Genomic DNA, 22,360 nt, shown 5'->3' with positions numbered 1-22,360 from the left:
TTTGATAAGATTAGGGAAGTTTTTAAAAATCTAACGATAAACTTGCCTTTTCTTAAAGCAATTAAAAAGTTACCTCACCTTGCTAAGTTTCTCAAAGAGTTGTGCACTACTAGGCGTAAGACAAAGATTCCTAAAGACGCCTTTTTAATTGAACAGTTTCCAACTTTAACGGAACACAATGATATTATTAAGTACAAGGACCCTGGTCCTACTGTACCATGCACCTTAGGGGATACTCACACGACCACTGCTTTATTAGACCTGGGGGCGAGTGTTAACTTACTCCCTTATTATTTATGTAAACAAATAGGTCTACAGGAGATGCAACCTACAAAAATGATGTTGTAATTAGCTTATAGGTCTATCAAGTATCCTAAGGGTGTAGTGGAAAACGTGCTTGTGAAGGTTCAGGATTTCTACTATCCTGCTGATTTCGTTATCCTCGATACAGAAGTCGCTAAAGGCTAAAGATCAGACGAAAGATGACGACGACGCTCACGTCGAAAGTCAGAAGAAAAGGCGAACCTCCTAGCTGGGGCAAACTTCTCAAGACTTCAGCCTGAAAAGCTGCATGCGCCTCTTCTATGTTCTCTATCGAATTAAGCATGTCGGCATGGTTATCGGCTATGGTTCGAATGTTATGCTCTATGCTGACGCTTTTGTATCGATTCATAGAGCGTAGTTAGGTTTTGCTAATGTTCATAAAGCATACGCATCCCGTTATGGAGTAGTGAAAAATGTGCAAAATCAGAATTAGCACGATCCATAGCATTCTCAGCAAAACAAACAGGATATTCATCTTCATCCTCATCCTGATCCATACCATCAGCTCTCTCTTTAGGCATTGTCCAATGCCTTTGGACACAATCACTATACGCCTTTGCATTTGAGTGAAGCTTAATATGAGTCCTAGGTGACTCAGGCATGCAGCCCCAAGATAACATAATCATAGTAACTAAAACAGGAAGGGGTGCAGTGCTCAGGCCTACAGCCATAAGCTCTTCAAGTATAAAATCCATGAGGCAAATACCATACCTCCGGTTCTACAGAACCCAAAGAACATGCAGGAATGACAAGCTGATGTCACTCGGCTTCGTAGTGCTACAGAGGTTCTTTCCTAGCCACTGCGTCACAGCCAGCTGGTTAATCCTAAGCAACTGTTGCTTGGCACAGTGAGAACGATCATTGTATCGACCCTCAAGCAGCATCTCTATTATCAACTGATGCACTCCATCAAACTGGGATCTCTGTAAGGTCAAGGTGACCTATTTAGCGGGTATCCCAGTGATGGTAGCAAGCAAATCATGAGTCACATCCATGTGAACTCCGTCCAAATCCACAAACATCCTCCCTAAAGGAAGTATCCTCTTATTCCGATAAAACTTCAACACCAAATCCTTATGGTAGTACTCTTCAGTGGAGTACCACATTCTATCCTACCCTTTAGCACGCATATCCGTACCGTAGAATGGCTGGAATATCTCCACGTTAAATGTGAATTCCGGCGTGATTTTTACTAGTCGGGCCATTGGTAGGTTGGATTTTGAATATGGGTAGGGGTATAAGTAGGGGATGATTAGGGGAAGGTGCTGTAAAATTTTGGAGAAGGTCTGTTTTGATGGAGGAAGCGCGGGGCGCGCTTGAATTTAGTTTCTGATAAGCTAAGTCGTGGGATTGATTTAGGACAGGTTTAATTTTGGTTAGGAAGATGAAGTGATAGGCCGGTGTGCGAATTTAAATGGGATGGTCGGTGAAGTGTAAATATCGTGGGTTGGGTGGAAAAATGATTTTTGGCCCAAGCCCAAATCTTTTCAATAATACCCATTCTGTCATGATGCCTCGTAAACTTAAAACTAAGATACCCGATTCGTTAGCGATCCGATTTTTGTGAATGAGCTATGAAAATGATCAGCATGAAGAATGCTATCTAATGATCTAGGAAAAACTCAAATCTAATCGTGGGTAACATATGAAATGGTGAAGAAAACTTGAAACTTAAAAATGGGGACAGTTTTAGGAACAACATGGAGTGAGATAACTTAAGTCGATGTCTTGATCTGGTGCCACCTTTTCTTACCAATAATAGCATACAAAAAACCCTTCGTATGTTTCTTATCTTGTTCTTTCGCTTTTTTTTTCCATTAGTAGTAAAATCCTCCATTGTCGACAATGCAAGTTTATTAGTAGAAACAAATCGTTTATCCTCTACTGCATACAGTGAGAGTTCGAAGAAACAAGAAACAAAAGATTTCAAACTCTCTTGCTCTCTTGCAAGGAACAAAATGGATGCGATTCCATTTGGATTAGGGTCGGGTAGACATCAGATGAGGTTTCCTGCGAGTAGTGAGGTGGATTCAAGGCAAGGCAACAACAACAACAATAATACGGTGGAGGCAAATAAAGAATCATATGTTGACAAAGCTCGAAGGAGACTGAAGCAAACTGTGGATGTTGCCTCTCTACCTGTACCGACGAGAAAAGGTGACAACCCAGCGGTCAAAATTCAATTAGCTTCGGTGGAGAGAGGAATTGATGCCTGCAAGTATGCTTTGATTGCGAGAATGTATAAATTCACCAACTTAGACACGCTCAGATATGCAGTTAGCAATGAGTGGGGTTTAACTGAGGCCGTAAAGATCTCACCGTTGGGAAAAGGTTATATCTTGTTCAAGTTCAACAATGAGGCAGACCACAATAAGATTTACATTGGTGGCCCATGGAAGCTTCAAGGACAAATGGTGAGATTCTGCAAATGGATGCCTAACTTCAATTGCAAAACTCACAAACAAACTACTGGATTTGTGTGGGTCAAATTTCCAGGGTTGCCTTTTGAATACTGGGAGGTAGACATTTTGATGAGTTTGGGCAGAGGACTGGGGTGCTCAATTCGAGTGGATGGAAAGAAATAATGGGTACTATGCAAATGTTTTGGTTGAAATAGATTTAACAAATCCACTTCCGAACAAAATATCCATCATAGTACCTGAGGTTGGGGTGGAGTTATGGCAGGACATTCAATATGGTTCTCTCCCAAAGTTTTGTAATCATTACAAGATTGTTGACCATATTGTTTCTGAGTGCATACAAGTTAACAAGAATACAGGAACAACTACCCAAAGCAACACAGTGGAATTCCCGACTAGTAATAGAGGGAAGGAACCAATGGAACAGGAAGTGCAGGTAAATGGCAGGAGATTGTCCAAGAGCCAAAAAAGGAGATTAAAAAAGGAGAAACTAAGAAAAAGAATGGAGGCCGAGAGGTGGAATCGAGATGGAAGCTGGGCCAAGTAATTCACAAGAGAATTCATCTCAAAAGTGCACTATTATGGGAGCAGTTAAGACTGAAAATTCCAGTGGGATGGGGACAATACCACCCATGGTAGATCAAAGTGCAACAAAAGAGGGGATGACAGAGACACAAGCTATTGTACTGTTGAATGATAGTGTTGGGCCTTTAAATCCGAGAACGGAAGAAGATGATTTTACGCTGTTTAACATGGAAGCCAACCGTTTTCATTTGTTGATGGCTATCCCGGAAACTAGAGAGAGATCAGATGATGAAACATCTGACAGAGAAGTGGAATATTTTCATGATAGAGTCAGGAATACTAGTGTCATGGAACTTGTTCCCATCACTCCAGAACCTGTGAGATCAGGCATGGTAACTAGGTCTGGGAAGCATTGTGGAGGAGAAACTGGTATGACCACAGAAAAGCAGAAAGGCTCTTTAGCAAAGAGTCATAGTGGCAAGAAGGCAAGGGGCCGACCGAGAGGCTCCAAACATAAGAATTACCGATGGTTACATCCGTGGGCTTTTGGAATGTCAGAGGTGTAAATGAAGTAGAGAAGGCTAGAGAAATAAATAGTTTGAGAGTTGACAAGAAACTCAACATGTTTTGTTTACTTGAAACTAAAGTTAGGGAGAATAAGTATGATTTCATTAGGAACATCTGTTGTCTTTTATGGGAGCATACAAACAACTATGGTAAGGATCCGTCTGGTCTAATATGAGTGTGTTGGGATCTGTATTTGGTTGAAGCTAGTAAGCTGAAAGAATTTGATCAATTTATACACTGTAAAGTTCGATTCAAGCCAACAAATGAAGAGTTTATCTTGACAGTGGTATATGCTAGAAATGCAAAAACTCTCAGGCTGAATTTATGGAGGGATCTACGGGACATTCAAGGCTCGGTCATACTTCCTTCTTGTGTAGCAGGTGACTTTAACAACATCACAAAGGTTGTAGAGAGAGAGTTGGCGGGAGTCCTATGCATCCACGTGAAGCATAAGAGTTTGTAGATTGTTTGCAACATGCTGGTCTATTAGACCTGAACTACAATGGGATTTTCTACACCTAGAACAACAAAGTAGAGAGTAGAGGAAGAATCATGACGAAGATAGACAGATGCTTAGTAAATAGTACATGGAACGTGGAGTATCCAACCTCGAAAGTGGAATTCCTTCTGCATGGTATTTATGATCTCTCCAATTATCCTATACTGGACAGATATGAACAACAAGGCTACACCTTTCAGATTCAAAAACTTTTGGATCAACCAGAAGGAGTTTCATGACATCCTGCAAGAGGTTTGGCAGGACAGAATTCTCTCCAATCCTATGTATGTTTTTATGTAGAAATTAAAGACTCTCAAAGAAAGAATTAAGCCGTGGGCAAGGAGAAAAATTTCAAACTTACATACCAGTGTGCAGCAAGCGAGGGAGGTATTGTATGATATACAAAGGCAGATACAAGCAAAGGCCATGGATCCTCTTGGGCCAGAAGGAGAAAGAAGCTCTACAACAGTACAGCGAGTTGGCTAGTATTGAGATATCCGAAATCAAAAGCCAACAAGAAAATGAATGGATGTTAGAAGGAGATAAATGTACTGCCTTTTTCTTTAAGTCTCTGGAAGAAAAGAAAGCAAAGAGTGGGATATGGACTCTCCAGAACTCCCAGGGGGTTACAATCACAGGACAACCTAAGGTCAATAAAACAATTGTTGAGTATTACAATGGGCTACTGGGGTCTAATGCTAGGGAGATAAGTGGAGAGGATTTCTATAATCAACTATATGTCACAGATGTTATCCCTGATAGTATGCAAGCCATTCTTGATGCTGAAGTCACACTTGAGAGGTCAAGCACACCCTGTTTAATATGAAGGAGAATAAAGCACCGGGACCGGATGGTTTTACTCTTATTTTCTTCAAGAGATCTTGGCATACAGTTGGTCATGACTTTTTATCTGCTATCCTTAATGCTTTTAAATTCTGTAAATTCCCTAGAGGTGTCAATGCTACTTTTTATGCCTTATTCCAAAAGTTAGCAATCCCTCAAGGGTGGAGGACTTTAGACCCATTGCGTTATGTAACACTGTTTATAAATGTATATCTAAAGTCATATCAAACAGAATGTTATTAGTCATCAATGATTTAGTGCAGACTAATCAATCGGCTTTCCTTCCTGGCAGATCTATCCAAGACAACATACTCAGGGGGTATGACAGGAAGAATGGTACTCCCAGATGCACCATTAAACTGGATATCAGGAAGGCATATGACATGATCAGTTGGACTCCATAAAGGCTATACTCAAGAAATTCTAGTTTTCGGCCAGTATGTGCAATTGGATTGATATGTGCATTTTAACTCTTTCTTATTCGATCATGATAAATGGAGCACCAGAAGGATTTTTCTAAGGAGGGAGAGGTGTTCGACAGGGAGATCCCTTTTCCCCACACTTGTTTGTATTAGTAATGGAGATGCTCAGTTGTGTTCTGCTAAAACAGAAGCTATTGAACAAGGACATCCTCTATTATCCAAAATGCAAGAAGGTACAGCTATCCCATCTTGGTTTTGCAGATGATGTACTCATATTTTGTAAAGGAGAAGCATGATCGGTGCAAGCTACTAAAGAAGGTCTGGAGGAGTTTGGAAGGGCTACAGGGCTACAGATTAACAAACACAAGACAACTTTATTAGCCGGAGGACTTAATGATCAGGATGCGAGGGGACTGGCAATGATTCTGGGAATAGAACTGATAAAACCACCAGTTAGATATCTGGGACTTCCTTTCATTTTTGCTAAGCTTGATATCAGGGAATGTCAGCCATTAGTGGAGAAGGTGACGGCTAAAATCACCAATGGGAAATCTAAGCTTCTCTCACATGCAGGTAGATCACAGCTGATTAACTCAATATTGCTATCTTTTCACACTTACTGGGCTAGAACCTTCATCTTACCCAAGACAGTGCTCGAGCAAGTGGAAAGTATATGCGCCCACTTATTATGGAGGGGTACAAATGCATAGAGGGGATACCATCAAGCAAGTTGGAACTCTATCTGTCAACCAAAAGAGGAGGGCGGATTGGGAGTAATGAATGTGCATAGATGGAATCTGGGTGCGTATTGTGGGTTGATTTTTAAATTAGTCACTAGAAAAGATACAATATGGGTGGACTGGACATGGCAACAACACACCAAGGTAAACTACTTTTGGTCTATGCAAGCCCCGAGAGATTGTTCGTGGACTTGGAGGAGTGTTTTGAATACCAAGAAAACATCAAAAGAGCTTATAAGATACACCATAGCAAATGGTGAGGATACCCTTTTATGGCATGACATCTAGTGTACAAAATCGGCGTTGATTGAGGATGCAGAAGCCCTGGCAGAGTGGAATTTTCCTCTGGACACTAAGGTGTCCATTCTTATTTCAAATGGTGACTGGAATCCGATAGTCACAAATTTGCAGTCCTAATCCTTAAAGGAGACTATTCTGACAGTAGACATCAATCAAAATATGATCAAGGACAAAATTGTATAGATGCCACATTAAAGTGGACTATTCACCTCCCACAGTGCATACGAAGCTTTAACTCAAAAAAGATGGCACAAACTAGTATGGGGAAAATGGGTACTGCCCCGTCACTCTTTCACCACTTGGAATTATTTTCTAACAGCATCCCTACACAGGATAGGTTGGTACAAAGGAAAATCCTAAATTCATCGGCATGCTGCATGTGCAACAGTAGCAGCGAATTCTCAGAACACCTCTTCTTTGAGTGTGCATTTTCCAGAGAAGTAATCACTAGAGTGAAACAACTACTAGGCATTTCTACAGATTCAAGAACATCAAACAAGGAGTGGACTTCGATACTTAGGATCTACAAAGATGAATCAGTAGGAGAAGTTTATAAAATCTTTCTCTACGCAACTATTGATAGTATATGGAAGGAACGGAATGCGCGCAGATTCCAGAAAATCTCCAAAATAGCAAAGGTGGTATTTGAGAAGATGGAGAGAAAGGTAAGGAATTATGTGTAAGTTTTAAAGCCTGCGATCCCAGACTGCAGTGCATCCAGGAATTTATGTCATCGTCTCAGAGTTAATATCCCTCTCAAGATGGCGAGAACAATAGTGTTGTTGGGTACCACCTAGAGAGGGCCAAATAAAAGCAAATACTGATAGATCCCTCAGTGCTAAGGGCCCAGCCCATGGCGGTGTGCTGAGAGATGGAGAAGGAAAGGCTTAGCAGCTTTCACTAGCAAAGGAGGATTGGAATCAGTCTTATTCCAAGAACTTATAGCAATAGACATTTGTCAACAAAGATGTCTAATGGAAGGATACCAAGAAGTGGAGACTGAAGCTGATTCATTAAGGGTTGTCAACAATATCAACAAAGGAGAAAAACCACCGTGGTATTGTTTGGACATCATTGAAGCAATAGAGGCAAAAAAACAACAATTTGGATATATTTCCTTCTCACATGTTTATAGAGAAGTGAATAGAGCAGCGGATTATTTAGCTTCAATAGGTCAAGATAGTAGTAATTTTGTTATGCATTTTGTTCCGCCATTAGATCATATGTTACAAAGTATTATAAATGATGATGCGAGCGGACAAATGTATGTAAGAAAAAGTTAATCAATATAGGTGGGGGTCCGCCTAACCCCAACTTAATTCCAAAAAAAAAACATATGAAATGGTGGAAGAACGCCTCGAAATGTGTAAATGGCATAAGTTATGAGGGCGATGGAAAATCTAGAAGACTAGATTGTGTCATATGAATTTAAACGACTAAATGTAGTATAAACAAAGATAGAAAGTTGAGAGAATAAGGTGGGGTGATTACCCACCCCCAAACAAAATTTTAGAATAGGATGAAAAAATTTTGTTGTCGTGAAAAAGAAGGCCTTTTAGAATCAGATATCCTAGACTTTCTAATCTATCTAATATTTTATAGGTTTTGGGTTTTATATTTTCTAATTTTTATGAAAAAGATTTTTGAAAAGCAGAAAACAAACAAAGCAAGTAAAAATGTAAATCACTCCATAGAGAAACACTACTCAGAAGAAACGAGAAAAAGTGCAAGAAAGGAATGCGTGAATTACATGAACGTGGACTAAGGATCTAGCACTTACAACCACACACTCTGAAAGGAGGGTCCGGTTAACTTAATGGAGTACTCCCAAAATATGGAATATGGATAGGAAGTACACCATGCATAGAGGTCAATCCTCATAAATAGGGTCTTGTAGAAGGGTTTTTTCTACAGCGGGCGAACGTAATTCATGGAAATGTTTTAAGCACTGGCCATTTACTTAAAAGGTACTGTTGTCTTTAGGATTTACCAAAGTAATTACCCCTTGAGGGGTGACATCAATAACCAAAAAATGTCCGGACCAACGTGTTTTTAATTTACCAGGAAAAATATGCAAACGTGAGTTATATAGCAAATTGTTTTGACCAAGGTTAAATTCTTTACGCAAAATATGTTTATCATGTATACGTTTCATGTTAGCTTTATAATCCTTTGCTAAATCGTAAGAATCACTACAAATCTCTTCAACCTCATTTAATTGCAATTTGTGCTTGACATCAGTGGTGTTAATGTTAAAATTATGACTTTTAATAGTCCACAGGGCACGGTATTCCAACTCAACAGGCAAGTGACAAGGTTTACCAAAAATTAAGCGGTAGGTATTTTAAAAGCCGTTCTATATGCCCATAAAGCATCTGTTAGGCATCTAGGCCAGTCTTTCCTATCAGGATTAACTGTCATTTCTAAGATCTTTTTAATTTCTCTATTGGACACCTCTACTTGACCACTAGTTTGTAGGTGATACGGAGTTGCCACCTTATGGATAATTCCATATTTCTTGACTAAAGCTTTAATAACTCTATTACAAAAATGTTTTCCTCTATTTCTTGATGGCCTTAGGTGCACCAAAACATGAGAAGATATACTCCTCCATAAACAATGCTACAGTTTTATAATCATTATTATGACAAGCCATGGCTTCAATCCATTTAGAAACATAATCTACATCTACAAGAATATAAATGAAACCATGCGAAATAGAAAATGGACCCATAAAATCTATACCCCAGACATAAAAAATCTCCACTATAAGAATGGGATTTAAGGGCATCATATTACGTTGAGTAATACGGCCAAGTTGACATCTAATACACGCTTTGAAGTGTGCATGGGCATCTTGAAATAGGGTCGACCAATAAAAACCACATTGAATAACTTTGGCAGCAGTTTTCTTTCCAATAAAATGACCATCACATGATTGTTCATGACAGAACGATAAGACTTCATTGTGCTCCCACTAAGGAATGCAACGACGAATTATCTGATCCGCACAATATTTAAAAAGGTAGGGTTCATCCCAGTAGTAAAACTTAACTTTGGCCAAAAATCTCTTGCATTCATTCATGGTCCATATATTAGGAATGATCTCAGACACTAAAAAGTTAACAATGTTTGCATACCAAGGTACATAAAAAATGGAATAAAGATGCTCATCCAGAAAAGAGGTTTAAACTCAGGGGTGGGAGGAGTGGGAATGAGGGAATCATGAGGGTGTTCCTCTTCTAAAACGCATATTTGTTTTCTGGAATGAGTTCTTCAAACTCAGGAGCTAGATCGTGAATAGGAGTAGATTCTAAGAGGGCATGTACTTCTTAGATGTAAGAATCCAAAGTACTACCAAAGGAAAGAAATTGGTACATCTGATTATCTGGAAAAGTTTTGTAAAAATAATCTTGAGCGAGGCTCTCTATCATGCTAATTTTGCCATATATAGTCGTGTCTGGTGTCGATCTGTTGCATCATTTTAAAAACATTTACCTCAACAACAAGATTTCCAAAGGAAATGGACATCTAACCATCGCGACAATTAATGAGGGCATTGGCAGTTGCCAAGAAAGGACTCCCTAAGATGATAGGAATAGAGTTGTGGGCGACATCTGTGTCTAGAATGACAAAATCGGCTGGATAATAGAAGTCTTGTACTTTAACAAGAATATTTTTAACTACGCCTTTAGGATACTTAATCGAACGATCGGCTAACTGCAAAGACATTTTAGTCGGTTTTAGATAATGTATACCTAGTTGTTTATAAAGGTAAAATGGGAGTAAGTTAACACTCGCCCCTAGATCTAGAAGAGCAATTGTTATGAAAGTATCGCCTAAGGTGCATTGTACAGTGGGACAGTCAGGGTCCTTATACTTAATGATTCCATTGTGCAGATAAAGAGAAAAACTGTTATGTTAAGAATGCTTCTTTAGGTATGTTTGTTTCCTCTTTGTGGTGCACAAATCTTTAAGAAACTTAGCGTGTGTTGGAAGACGCTTTATGGCTTTAAGGAAAGGTAGGTTTATAGTTAAATTTTTAAAAACTTCTCTAATCTCGTCAAAATTATCGCCTTTCTTTAGCATAGCTAGTCTCTGGGGAAACGGTGGGTTTTCTCTATATTTAGCGTAAGGGTCAATATGAGTATTGCCCTTTTCTTTAATTGTTGTCGGTTTCCCCTTAGGTTTAGGTTTAACTAGTACTTCTACCATAGTAGAATCTTCAATTTCAACTAGAGTATCTAGTAAGTTTTCTTTATCTTGTTGTGGGGAATCCTCAGGCATTATTACTTTGTTGTCAACCACTTTTCCCTGAATGGAGAGTAGTTACGGCCTTTAATTCTCCTTCTATTATATTTTCATTACTAGAACTACCATTTAATTCAAAGGCTGTGTTTGTTGATTTTGGATTAGGTACAGGTTGACCGGGAAACACACCTTTTTGTTGTGGTTTTTCTTGGGCTAACTGTTGGATGGATTGTTGGATGGCTAGTAATATCTGTTGTTGAGCTTGCATGTATACATCGAATCTATCAGTTTGGGAAGGTTGAGTTGCCACGGGTTGTGTAACAGGAACTATCTCACATTGATTATTAATGGGTGGATTTTGATTGTTGTTATTAACTGGGACTAAACTTCTATTATTATAGTTACCTTGCACTTGTCCATGTATTGGTTGATATTGATTGTAGTTGTTGGTGGACCTAATATTTTGATTATTAAAACCTGGAGGTGTTGCTTGTTGGTGATTATTATGCCAACTAAAATTAGAATTTTGTCTCCAAGGTGCGTTAGGTATATAATTAAAAGCACAGACATCTTCTGGCTATGATTGTGGTTGTTCATAAGCAAGAGGACATTAATGATTGGAATGCTCAAGACTATAACAGAAATTACAGCGAAGATAGTTTATGTTCATGACAGGAGTTAGTTTCTCATCTTGTTTTTTAATAGAAAGGGCATCTACCTTACGAGTGAGGGATTCAATTAACGTTTTAAGTTCAGAATCTTGTTTAATCTCAAACATACTGGCTGCCTTAGCTGTAGAAGAAGGAATGGAGCGGGAGTAATCGTTACCTCCCTAGTTGTTACTTTTCTTGGATTGATTATCTAGAAAGTTATAAGCATCTGTGGCTCCTTTACCTAGGAAATTACCTCTATTCATGATATCTAAAGTCTCTTTATGATGTTGGGATAGGCCTTTGAAGAAGGCACGAACTAGTATGTCTGTACCTAGATTATGATGTGGACATTCTACTAAAAGATCACTGAAACGATTCCAAGCCTCAGAAAATGATTCTTGAGGCTTTTGGCAAAAGAAATGAATATTTTGTAGCATCTAATCAGTCTTCTGTGGCGGGTAAAATTGTTCCATAAATAATTCTACTAGTTTTTCCCATGTGTCGACAGAGTTCGGCTTTTGTGCTTTTAGTAAAGTGTCAGCTAGGGTGAAAGGAAACAACCTGAGCTTTATTTGTTCAGGTCTTACGATAGGATGATGAAATGTAGTAAGAACTTGTTGTATCATACGTAAGTGTTGATAAGGCTTCTCATGGTCTAATCCATGGAAAACAAGTAGTATATTAAATATATTAGGGGGGATTCTAAAATCTCCCTTAGTATCTACAAGAATTATGTAGGACTAAGGTCCATCGTTTAAAGCCTTATAGAAATCCGAGAGGGGTCTCTCTACTATTTCTTCACCCATTGCTACAAATGTAGTGTTGTTGGGTGTAGGTTGTGTGTGTGTGGTGATTGGTGAATTTTTAGACAGACAATTATTTTTGCGTCTATGATAAACTAATATGGCAGGTTTATGCGTACCAGATCGTAATCTTATGCAAGTTTTAAGTATAATATGTAATTCCTAATGAGCATGCAAAAATAGCCTGATTATTATTAGAAATATAATCCACTGATAGTAATTCCAAGGATGTATAGAGGTGTTACTTGGAGCACCCTTGCTATGCATATAAATAGAGTCTTCAACAACCTTAAAGCACGTCTACGTTTACTTGAACAATTATATGAGTACTGGTCCTGGTACATGATGTGGATTGTGAAGTCTTGTAAAAAGATTAACCTTATTAGTTTTAAAAATTTTAAGAATTAGGAAAATGCTTTTTACTATAGGCTTCATGTTGGGCCTTGATGTTAGGCCGGTGAAACGGGTTTTGGTAGTGGGCTTTCTAATTTAATTAATTTTATTTGTATTTTTTATCAAACCAACAGCCAGGTCACTTAGGAATTTGAGGGAGGTTGTCCATGCGTGCACGTTCCTTAATTAGAGAACCCCAAATTTTGTCAGTTTTCTAGACACCGTTTAGAATAAAGAAATACAATTTTTTTTTAAATTTTTTTTGTAATTGATAACATACGAGTATTGTACTGTACTCATGAGATAAGATTGCGAATAATATTAAAATATTAATTTAAGCTAATTAACCTAGGGCGCGTGTGCACTTGGAATTTAGTTATATTGGGCGCGGGTTGTGCTTGATATGTGGAAGGCAGGTCGCGCTCAGTGAAGGCAATTTTAGGGTGTGCGCACGCTCGTGAGTTAAAAATAAGGTTTCAAATTTTTAGGGTCAGGTCATGGGAGGGCAGGGAGTTGGTTGAGCAACTCGTACGCTCTCGAATAGTAGCAGAAAAATTCGAAAAAAGTACTAACAATGTTTTACTGTGTGTTTTGTGAATAGTGAAAACAGTGTTTTGTAATCTAAACACGCGTAATGTACTCTCTAAACATGTGTTGAAGAGGAGAGTAGTCGTGTTTGAACCACTCTTTCTTGCACGTACTTGTAACAAATCTAGACTAATCAAACTATTAACTAATGAGAGAGTAATAATGATATAAAAACAGTAAATAATATATACAAAATAGTAGAATTAAATGAGAGAAAGATATTAGAGAAGGTTAAATCCCCACGCAATTCGATTAATCATTAGGTTGATTATCAAATTACCTATTGATCCCTAGAGAACACTAAGTCCTCTCGGAACAAGGTTCCACTAGCATGAGAGTTTAGCTCCACCACAAATCTCTTTGATAATGGCTCAAAACTCTAGTTCAATTCTTCTGGTTTTTATCTCTAAACAACCATGAGAATTAGACTTTAAACTCTATTCTAAACAACAACCATTCTAATTAATCAATCATCCTCACATGGCTTCATAAACCCCCTCTAATGGTGGTTTAGGCTTGTGTCATCAGAATTATTATACTATAACAGTGAATTAAAGACATAAATAATAAAACAAGAATTGAATATGATGAACTAAAGCTTTATTTGATAAGGTTTTAATGGAGGCAACAATGCTAACATAATTCTAACCCTAAGCTAAACTACAACTACATTAAACTAATTAGAGACTAACACTACACCAGATCTGTTGAAAAAAGACATGACAGATATGTTGTTTTTCCATAAAAACGACACTTTCTTAGTGTCGGGTGGTGACCCGTTTTTTTTTGCAGTCGTTTTTTTTCTACGACACTTGACATGTGTCGTTTTTTATTTTTACAATTTTTTTTAAAAAAGGCTGAATCAGGACCAAAAAAAGGTCCCTATCCCAAAATCTATTTCATGGCCCAAAGAAGCCCACCCAGTACAAGCTAATTGGATACATTCTTCTCTAGTAGACCAAAATCCCTTTAGAAGCCCAACCTACTACTACACACAGGATCAAAAAAGATGAACAATCCCCAAAACATAAACAAAATTAATTAATGACGCAATAAAGTAAACTAATAATAAAGAAAAGGGAAAGATGAAAACTCAGAAACCAGGAACTAGTTAGCAAAAATACAACATGTCTTACTTTGCAAGGCTCGGAAATTTGATGCATTCCCTCAACATGTTCCCACAATTCAATGCAACGTCTTTGTTATCATAGCTGTTAAGAAAATCACAATAATTTGCATAAATGCACCACTAGAAAGCTTTGTCAACAAAACTAAACTAATGCCATCTCTGACTTTGTTTCTAGCAGAACTAAATAATCATTTCAAGAACCTCCTCTCATTTAAAGAACCTTTTCTGTATAATTTTTAGACTATGTTACAAGGACACGCTGTATTTTAAATTTAATCCGTGTCGGATAGGTATCCAAGTGTCACACGGACACATATCGAAAACATATTGTATTTGATATACCTCAATATTTGATATTTCGCCGTGTTAGACACTCCGTATCAGATACGGACTTACCTATCCATGTCAATTTAACATAGTTTTTAGATCAGTAACTCTATTTAAGGCCATAAAAGACGTTACCCAAACTTATAAATGCCCTGCATTAGTTGTTTTTTTTTATAAGTAAAATTTATTGATTACGATGTAAAAAAAGTACAAGTGTGAGAGAGAAACTCACTTACATAGTTATATGAGTCGACTAAAAAAGAGATCCAACACTCGGCTCTGTTTCTCTCCTTGTCTCAAACAAACTTTTTATTATTTCTACCCAACCATTGAAAATGGAGAATCTGAGGTTGAAACCATTAAAGATGATCAATTTAAGCTTCAAAATACCATATTATATTGAATGGGGTCAGAGTATTCTAGTGTGTGGTTTGGAACCTTTGCTTGGTTCATGGAATGTGAAGAAAGGTTTGGCTTTAACTCCTTTCCAAGGGGAGGAACTCATCTGGTCTGGAAAAATTTCAGTCCCTACTGGTTTTCATGCCCAATATGGTTATTGTTTGGTCGATAAAGATAAAAATGTTCTGAGATCTGAGGCTGGTAACAAACGCAAAATATTATTGCCGGATACAATTCAGGACAGACAAGTGGTGGAGCTCCGCGACCTCTGGCAGGTGTTTATTTTGTTTCATTTATGTATAAAGATCATTTATTTTGTCTTCCTTATGTATATCATATATTACATCATTTAAAGTTTTGGAGAATCATATATTTATGACACTTTGATGTTTCAGAGAGTGAGTGTATGCTAATACAAATTTTCACACTCTTAGGAAGCAACCACTTAACGCTAATGTTTTCTAAATATTTAGCCAGTTACTCAAGGGGAATAACAATGAACCAAGATGTGCTTAACAATGTCCTGTGTGTTACCCAACGTGGTTCTTCAGTGCGTCATTTTACTACTTTGTCAGTGCCTTTGCTTTTAAAAGATCGAAATGGGAAATCAGTACCCTCACTCAACATTCTGTGACCCCCTTTGCTTAAAAAAGAGACATTTTGTGCGCCGATGAATCTACACGTTGATGGTATGCTCACATGCACTCACACACCCATAACATGGTTGTTTGATTCACATGTGGGTATGTGACAACTTTCTTTATTTGTATAAATATTGCAATTTGATAAAAGAAAAAAGATTCACCTGAGATTTCACTCCATTATGTGAGTCCAGGTTTTTTAGAATACAAAAAAAATAAAATACAGACCTCTCCAAACTCCAATATCACAAGGCAAAAAGTTTTTTAGAATACAAAAAAAATAAAATAGTAAGCCTTTAGACCACTCAAGTGACTTCATGCTTAGAAATACAGAATAGAATTAATCTAAGAAATTCATTCCTGTTTTTTGCTTTTCCATTATTGCTAAACTGACTGAGAACTCGTTTTTCTTTTCAGTCTATTAAGTCTTGTTTGTGGACTAAACAAAAGACAATATGAAAGATTAACAAACTCGGGTTTTTTATCACTTGGTATGAACTATCAAATTTCCAGGTTTACCTGGTCAACAAGCATCCCAAGGCCCATGCTATCCATAAAATCTCTGACCCCAGTCCCACCATTTGACTGACTTGCTAATCTAAATTCTTCCCTTGCCTTTTCAGGATTTATCTGTGAGAGAAAGATTCCAATAAAATACCATAGCAAATATGTGTTTAATAGGTAGTATACACATACATAATGTTGTAGACACCCGTACATATAACTCTACCTACACACCTCAAGGGTAAACAACGGAGAATCTGGACCTTCAACTGATACTAGCATCCCTCCAGTCAAATTCTAGCAAAAATGACACCACATTCATCATTACAAATCCAGTATAGGCAACTGTTGAAATGATAAACATGAATAATAATAATAATAATAATAATAATCATCATCATCTAGCATAGTCTTCTTCATTCCTTTATTTCCCCAGCAGTAGCCGAACAATCACAGCCCATTTGTTGCACTGGACTTGGAAGCCAAGTGTTGAGGCAGGTGCTTTGCGAGCTGCTTGCAGAAGACTCTCTTTTGCATGTGTACTCTAAGTCTCTAACTTAATGGTGCGAATCTTCCCCAGATAGAACAGGTACCGGCAGAACTGCAAAAGGAAAATTAGGTGGGGGGTATTAACACACTCCACAGAAATGAAACCAGTTATGATACGCCAAAAACAATAATAATAATAGAAACAACTACAAATTCAAAGGTATCAAGTTATACTAGCATTGGCGTAAATAAGACTACCAACTCCTCTAAAATTCCTAATCCATGACAAATAGATCTAAGTCAATATTTCAAGAACAAATTCTACGACCCCTCTCAGAAATTTATGTAAAATTATGATAAACGCCAAAAAAAGAAACTATGGATCCAAAGCTATGTTACATAGACACAACATATTTTAAAAGTAATCCGTGTTGGATTTATCTCCACATTTCACACACATTCGTACATAATATACCTAAATTTTTGGTATTTCGCCTTGTAGGACATGGGAACACCGACACACGTATCCTTTGACAGTGTAACTAACTGCAATTGAATCTCAAAATGCAATTGAATTATAACTAACTGATACTTTTGTAACCATTACTAGTCATTTCCACCATAACATTAATGTTTTCTAATAAGGAGACTGTTATAAGTCATTTCAAGCTTTATTTCATATCTTCACATCACAAAAAACCAATACCAATCAATAACAAGCTAAAAACATATCCAAAATAAACATTTAACATTTATACAAAAATTTAGGGCTATGAAAGCAAGGTTTGTTTATTTACTGATGATATTAAAACAATCATCAAACAGCTGAAAGTGAACAATCTGTAATGATTAAGAAGTGATCGAAATTAAAACTGAAATCATTTATTTGGGATCGAAATCAAAAGATCAATTTAAGTGATCGAAATTACCTGAAGAAAGATCGTATGTGATTAAGAAGAGAGTGATTTGAGAGCGATTTGAGATTCGAGAGTGATTTGCAATTCAAGAGAGAGTTGAGAGCGAGAGTTTTCTTATTTTTGTGAAGAGAATGAATGAGTGAAAAGTGATTTTTTTTTTCTTTTTGTCTATGATCCGACGCCTCACGGGGACTTCAACGACACACGTGGTACGTGCTCATAACAGACTAAAGAAGGGCGTCGGTAGTCTTGTCTTTTTTTCGAATATCTGGTGTAGTGTAAGGGGAGAAAAATGTTTAACCTTAACCCTCTTTATATAGGAGAAGGTTAGGGTTACATTTTCGTGCATGGGCCAAAAAGGGAGACTTTGGGCCTTGATAAACGTAAAATTGTCAATTCTTCTCACGAATAAAAGATTAAATTCAAACGTAAGTAAAACTAAAACTTTACGAAGACTATTTATCAAAGATTTATTATACTCTCGAATCTATCGAAATAGAGTGGAGTAAAAGATTCGTTCCACTCCTAGTTCTTTAGCATTCAAGGTTTTCTACGACTATCAGTTTATCCAAAGTCAGTGAGAGTAATGGTGGGATTATACCACGATGCAAATTCAAATAACAAGATACTAACTATAATGCTTCAACTACGAAGGCCACGGAATACTACGGTTTGAATCTAGAATAAGAATTAGGGGGGATTGAATCCACCTTGAATCCAACTTAATAAACTAGCATAGATTGTTGTAATCCAATTCTTACGTTCTTACAATACGAATTGGTCATTCTAATCCCTAATCATTCATGACAATCTCTACCAACTAATGACTAGCATGTGAGGAAGGTCTACACATTCTCAAGGCGAATCAACTCCCTTCTAGAGTGGAATAGACTCTTACAATGGTTCTACACTACACAATCAAGTTTTCATCAATGCTTCATCAAACCCCTCTAATGGAGGTTTAGCCTTGATTCATCAAACTATCATTTCTCAATGAAATTAAACTAGACATCATATAAAGGTTCTAACTTTACTAAATTGAATTAAACAATAATTTAAATATAAATTAACAACTAAGAAATCATTAACGACTAAGAATCGAAATTAGATCTAAGCAATTTTAAATAACAAAATCGAAATTATGAAGAACTAACTATTTTATTGATCTAATGAATAATAAACAATGATTCAAATAACTAAATTAATAATCTACTTTGTTCTAAACTAATTACTTGAACATAAAACTAAATCTAAAACAAGATATGAAAAACTAATTAATAAACTAATTAAAAATTCTCAAAACTAGATCTAGATTATTCTCTAATGGCTCATTTCTATCTAATATAATTGATCTTTTAGAGCTAAGTCTTGTATGTGGAAATGGAGGAGACCAGATCTACATTTTCGTGCATGGGCTGAGGAGCCATGTTTTGGGCCGAAAAATCGAGCCCAAAACCCAATCTCTTCAGTCCACAGAGTCCTTTTCAGCTGGATCGGACTTCAGTAGGCTTTTCGTCCACTTCTTCTCCTCTAATTGGGTCAAGGTTTCAACCATTGGAAAGTTCTTTCCGATCCGGTCGTTTTGACATAAGGTACGCCCAATTCCGAGGCCTAAGCCAAAGATATGGTCTTCGGAAGTTCTACTGACTTTCGTGTGATGTTTCTGCCCACGTTGACTTTGACTTTTCATCTTTTGAATTGGCTTTACAATGGCTTTTTCTCCTTGAATCTTGGCCTTTAATAACACAGAACTCCTTAGCAACCAACCCTTGCTCCTTTATCTCGCCAAAGTGGCACATTTCTGCATATAATTGACTTCAATGCCTAAAATACATAAAAACACGTAATCAGCATTAACTCTTATTTATTACTCGCATAATTGGTTTAAAAGTATTATTGTTAAGGGGTTAAAACTACAGTTTTGGGCTCTTATCAAACCACCCCCAAACAGCATTTTGCTTGTCCTCAAGCAAATATGAGAAATTAGCATAAGTGACCAAAAAATGGAGTTTTAATTAATATCGTTTCGCCAAGTGCGATTGCATTGACCATATGCAACAAGGCCTTAAACCACTAGGAATTCCCTAATGGATGAGTTATAGCCTCGTGAGAGTTTTCTAGTGAAGGTACTCACAAACTTCATCTATACTACAATGACTCAGAATAAAACTATTGTTTCCTTATTTATGCTCCCAATTATCTATATATCTCAATAGCAATGGATACAGAATAATCAAGTTGAAACCTAAGCTAATATATGCATAATAATCAATCATCTCCCGAATAAACATATATACAATGAGTAATACTATGAAATGCACTAGCAGGTCCGTTTATGAAAACTCGGAATAACGTCTTTAAGTAGGTCCTCACATAAATGTCAAGACAAAACCACTCTGACTTTTCGCTCAAGTTTCGCTACTCCAGTGTACAATGGGCACACTTTACCTTTCAATCTCAAAGACACACAAGGGAGCCGAACTCAATCAAACACATCTGCCACTTACTATCACACTAACCTATTCCTAATTGAGCTAGAGGTCTTTATTAGGTGTTGCGGGGATTAGGAGATGGTTTAAGAAGAAAGGAAATGGATATTCAAAAAGGACAAGTCTGAGATAATAGAGTCTTCATATTATGTAACTAGAGAAAACCTTGTTGTTTACTTTTGCTTCTACACTTTGTTTCCATCCTTATCCATATTTTTCTTTTCTTTATTTTTTGACTCCTTTGATTCTATTTTTGGAGTTCTAACTCTTTATTTTCTTTCATTTATTTATTTTTTATTTGGATGGAAACTTTCTTTTCTTATTTGAAGCGACTAACAAATTCTTGATTTCAAAGGTCTTTGTCTTTTCTCTTCTTCATCTCTATTCTCAGACTTATTCAAAGAATGGGTAGGTTGATTTTTTTTTTTTTTTTTTTTTTTTTTTTTTTTTTTTTATAAAAGGGTAAAGCAATTGTGGTTTATGAAAGGCTAAAGAAAGGCTCAGAAGGGCGACTAGTGGAAAATAATTTCATAAGGTTTGAATTTCTGGTTATATCGATCCAAAAAGGGCCTAAATTCTCGCTTAGGATATGGTATAGTGGTCAAGCAAGTGGATGTGTGATTTCTCTATCTGGATTTTACTTCTCCCTTGTATCATTTCTCAAATATTTCACTCATATAAGGCTTTAGGCTATATTCTCACAGGATTTGTAGAATAAGTACTCTAGCCTAGATTTCATAAACTTACTGCCAACAATCATAGATACTCATGTAACATATTTATAGATAGATGCAACGATTATTACCTACATATTAACCTAAGTTTCTAAAAACTATTCTAATGCAAAAGCTACGTGAGATTTCTAGATTATCAAGGGCCTACACAAGGAAAACAATACCAATATTCCTAAGTGTACAGCATAAACTTTTTATTAATATATTTAAAATTTTTGAATTTTTAATTAGAAAACAAGTACATATTATACATATCTATATCCTAACAGATGTCTTAATTACACGTGTTTCTATGCCCCCAATCAAGAAGCATGCTTTGTCCTCAAAGTATTTAAATAAATAGGGTAGAGAAATACCATGGAAACGTGTGAAATTCTTGAATATCTGCAAAACAAAGTAAAAACATACTAATATAGAAAATAAAAACTGACGCAACTCTATAAGAGTTCCACCCGTTATGGGGTTAATGAGAAATAAATTGCTTAGGACATAAGCAGACACTAACTGAAATAAAAACTAACCTTAACTCCCATTTAATCCTCGTCCTCATTTCCCTCTCCAAAGAGAGGAGGTTCCTTCGCATCCTGCCATGCCATGATAACTTGCCAAGCTCGCCGCCGTGTGTCGTCAACTTATGCTAATCTGTCTAGTGTTACTATGTTTGATTGGGTGTAAGGAGCAACCAAATGAGGTTGCACCTGCCATCCCGGCTAAGTCATTACTCAAAATGAGCGAACCACCCAATTGGTTAGTCTCATGACTTCAACCCTTTTCCAATCCGTGAACTGGGTACAAAATTCAGGTAGACAATTGAGCATAATGCGGCAAACCAAAATAGGCATAAGAAAATACTTATGTCGCATGCTTTGGGCTCTCTTAAGACTAGCAACTAATACTTGGGGAATGTCATATCGGTGACGTCCCTCAGCTAAAGCAAGGAAAACGTCACCAGTGGTACTATTTGCAGAGGTAAACTGCCAATCCCCTAAAATATTTATCAGGATGAATAATATAGTGGTGCCTACATTTAGGGATAGGCTACCAAGGGCTATGTTGTAATGCCCTTGGTCCATTATACGGAATACCCCTCCCCCATAATACTCATGGAAATATGTATAGTCATAAAGGTATGCATTATCGGTCATATATCCTCACGTGTGAATAGGATCAGGTTTTGGTATTCCCGAAACTAACGCTACCACATTCTTATTGAATTCTAGTGGTTACAATAGAACTTAACATTATTGTAAAAAAATTCAGTAAGCTTAGGTGAATACGACTCGTCTTCACTTACCCGAAGATGCCTCCATCCGAACTGCATGATCCTTTCACGGAACCAATGTCTATAATTCTCGCTCCCCAACAAGTGTTCGAAGACTGCTCCGGTATTACTATAGGAGAAG

The 22,360-nt window shown here is 37.1% G+C and overlaps 1 protein-coding gene, 1 long non-coding RNA gene and 1 other non-coding gene across 5 annotated transcripts; 2 read left to right on the top strand and 1 right to left on the bottom strand.

The window, feature by feature from the left end:
• The first annotated feature begins 2,282 nt into the window (after nucleotides 1-2,282).
• On the top strand, nucleotides 2,283-2,909 carry LOC147498143 (uncharacterized). The gene has a single exon (XM_086563149.1). The coding sequence runs from the start codon at nucleotides 2,283-2,285 to the stop codon at nucleotides 2,907-2,909; it is 627 nt and encodes a 208-aa protein (XP_086419275.1).
• An 8,968-nt stretch (nucleotides 2,910-11,877) lies between these two features.
• On the top strand, nucleotides 11,878-11,983 carry LOC147498142 (small nucleolar RNA R71). The gene has a single exon (XR_015197248.1). It is a non-coding gene; the product is annotated as a small nucleolar RNA R71 (small nucleolar RNA).
• A 2,455-nt stretch (nucleotides 11,984-14,438) lies between these two features.
• On the bottom strand, nucleotides 14,439-17,943 carry LOC147498141 (uncharacterized). 3 transcript variants are annotated; one of them, XR_015195376.1, is made up of 6 exons: nucleotides 17,747-17,943; nucleotides 17,615-17,657; nucleotides 16,563-16,929; nucleotides 16,344-16,454; nucleotides 15,021-15,128; nucleotides 14,439-14,539 (listed from the first exon to the last, which is right to left on the bottom strand). It is a non-coding gene; the product is annotated as an uncharacterized LOC147498141 (long non-coding RNA). The 3 variants fall into 3 exon arrangements; XR_015195377.1 differs by lacking the exon at nucleotides 15,021-15,128 and having other exon boundaries at nucleotides 16,555-16,929; nucleotides 17,747-17,940; XR_015195375.1 differs by lacking the exon at nucleotides 15,021-15,128 and having other exon boundaries at nucleotides 17,747-17,939.
• Between the last annotated feature and the right edge of the window lie 4,417 nt (nucleotides 17,944-22,360).

Source organism: Coptis chinensis, chromosome 5 (genome assembly GCF_015680905.1).
Source record: "Coptis chinensis isolate HL-2020 chromosome 5, ASM1568090v1, whole genome shotgun sequence".
Lineage (NCBI taxonomy): Eukaryota > Viridiplantae > Streptophyta > Magnoliopsida > Ranunculales > Ranunculaceae > Coptis > Coptis chinensis.
This window is presented reverse-complemented; position numbering and strand designations above follow the sequence as displayed.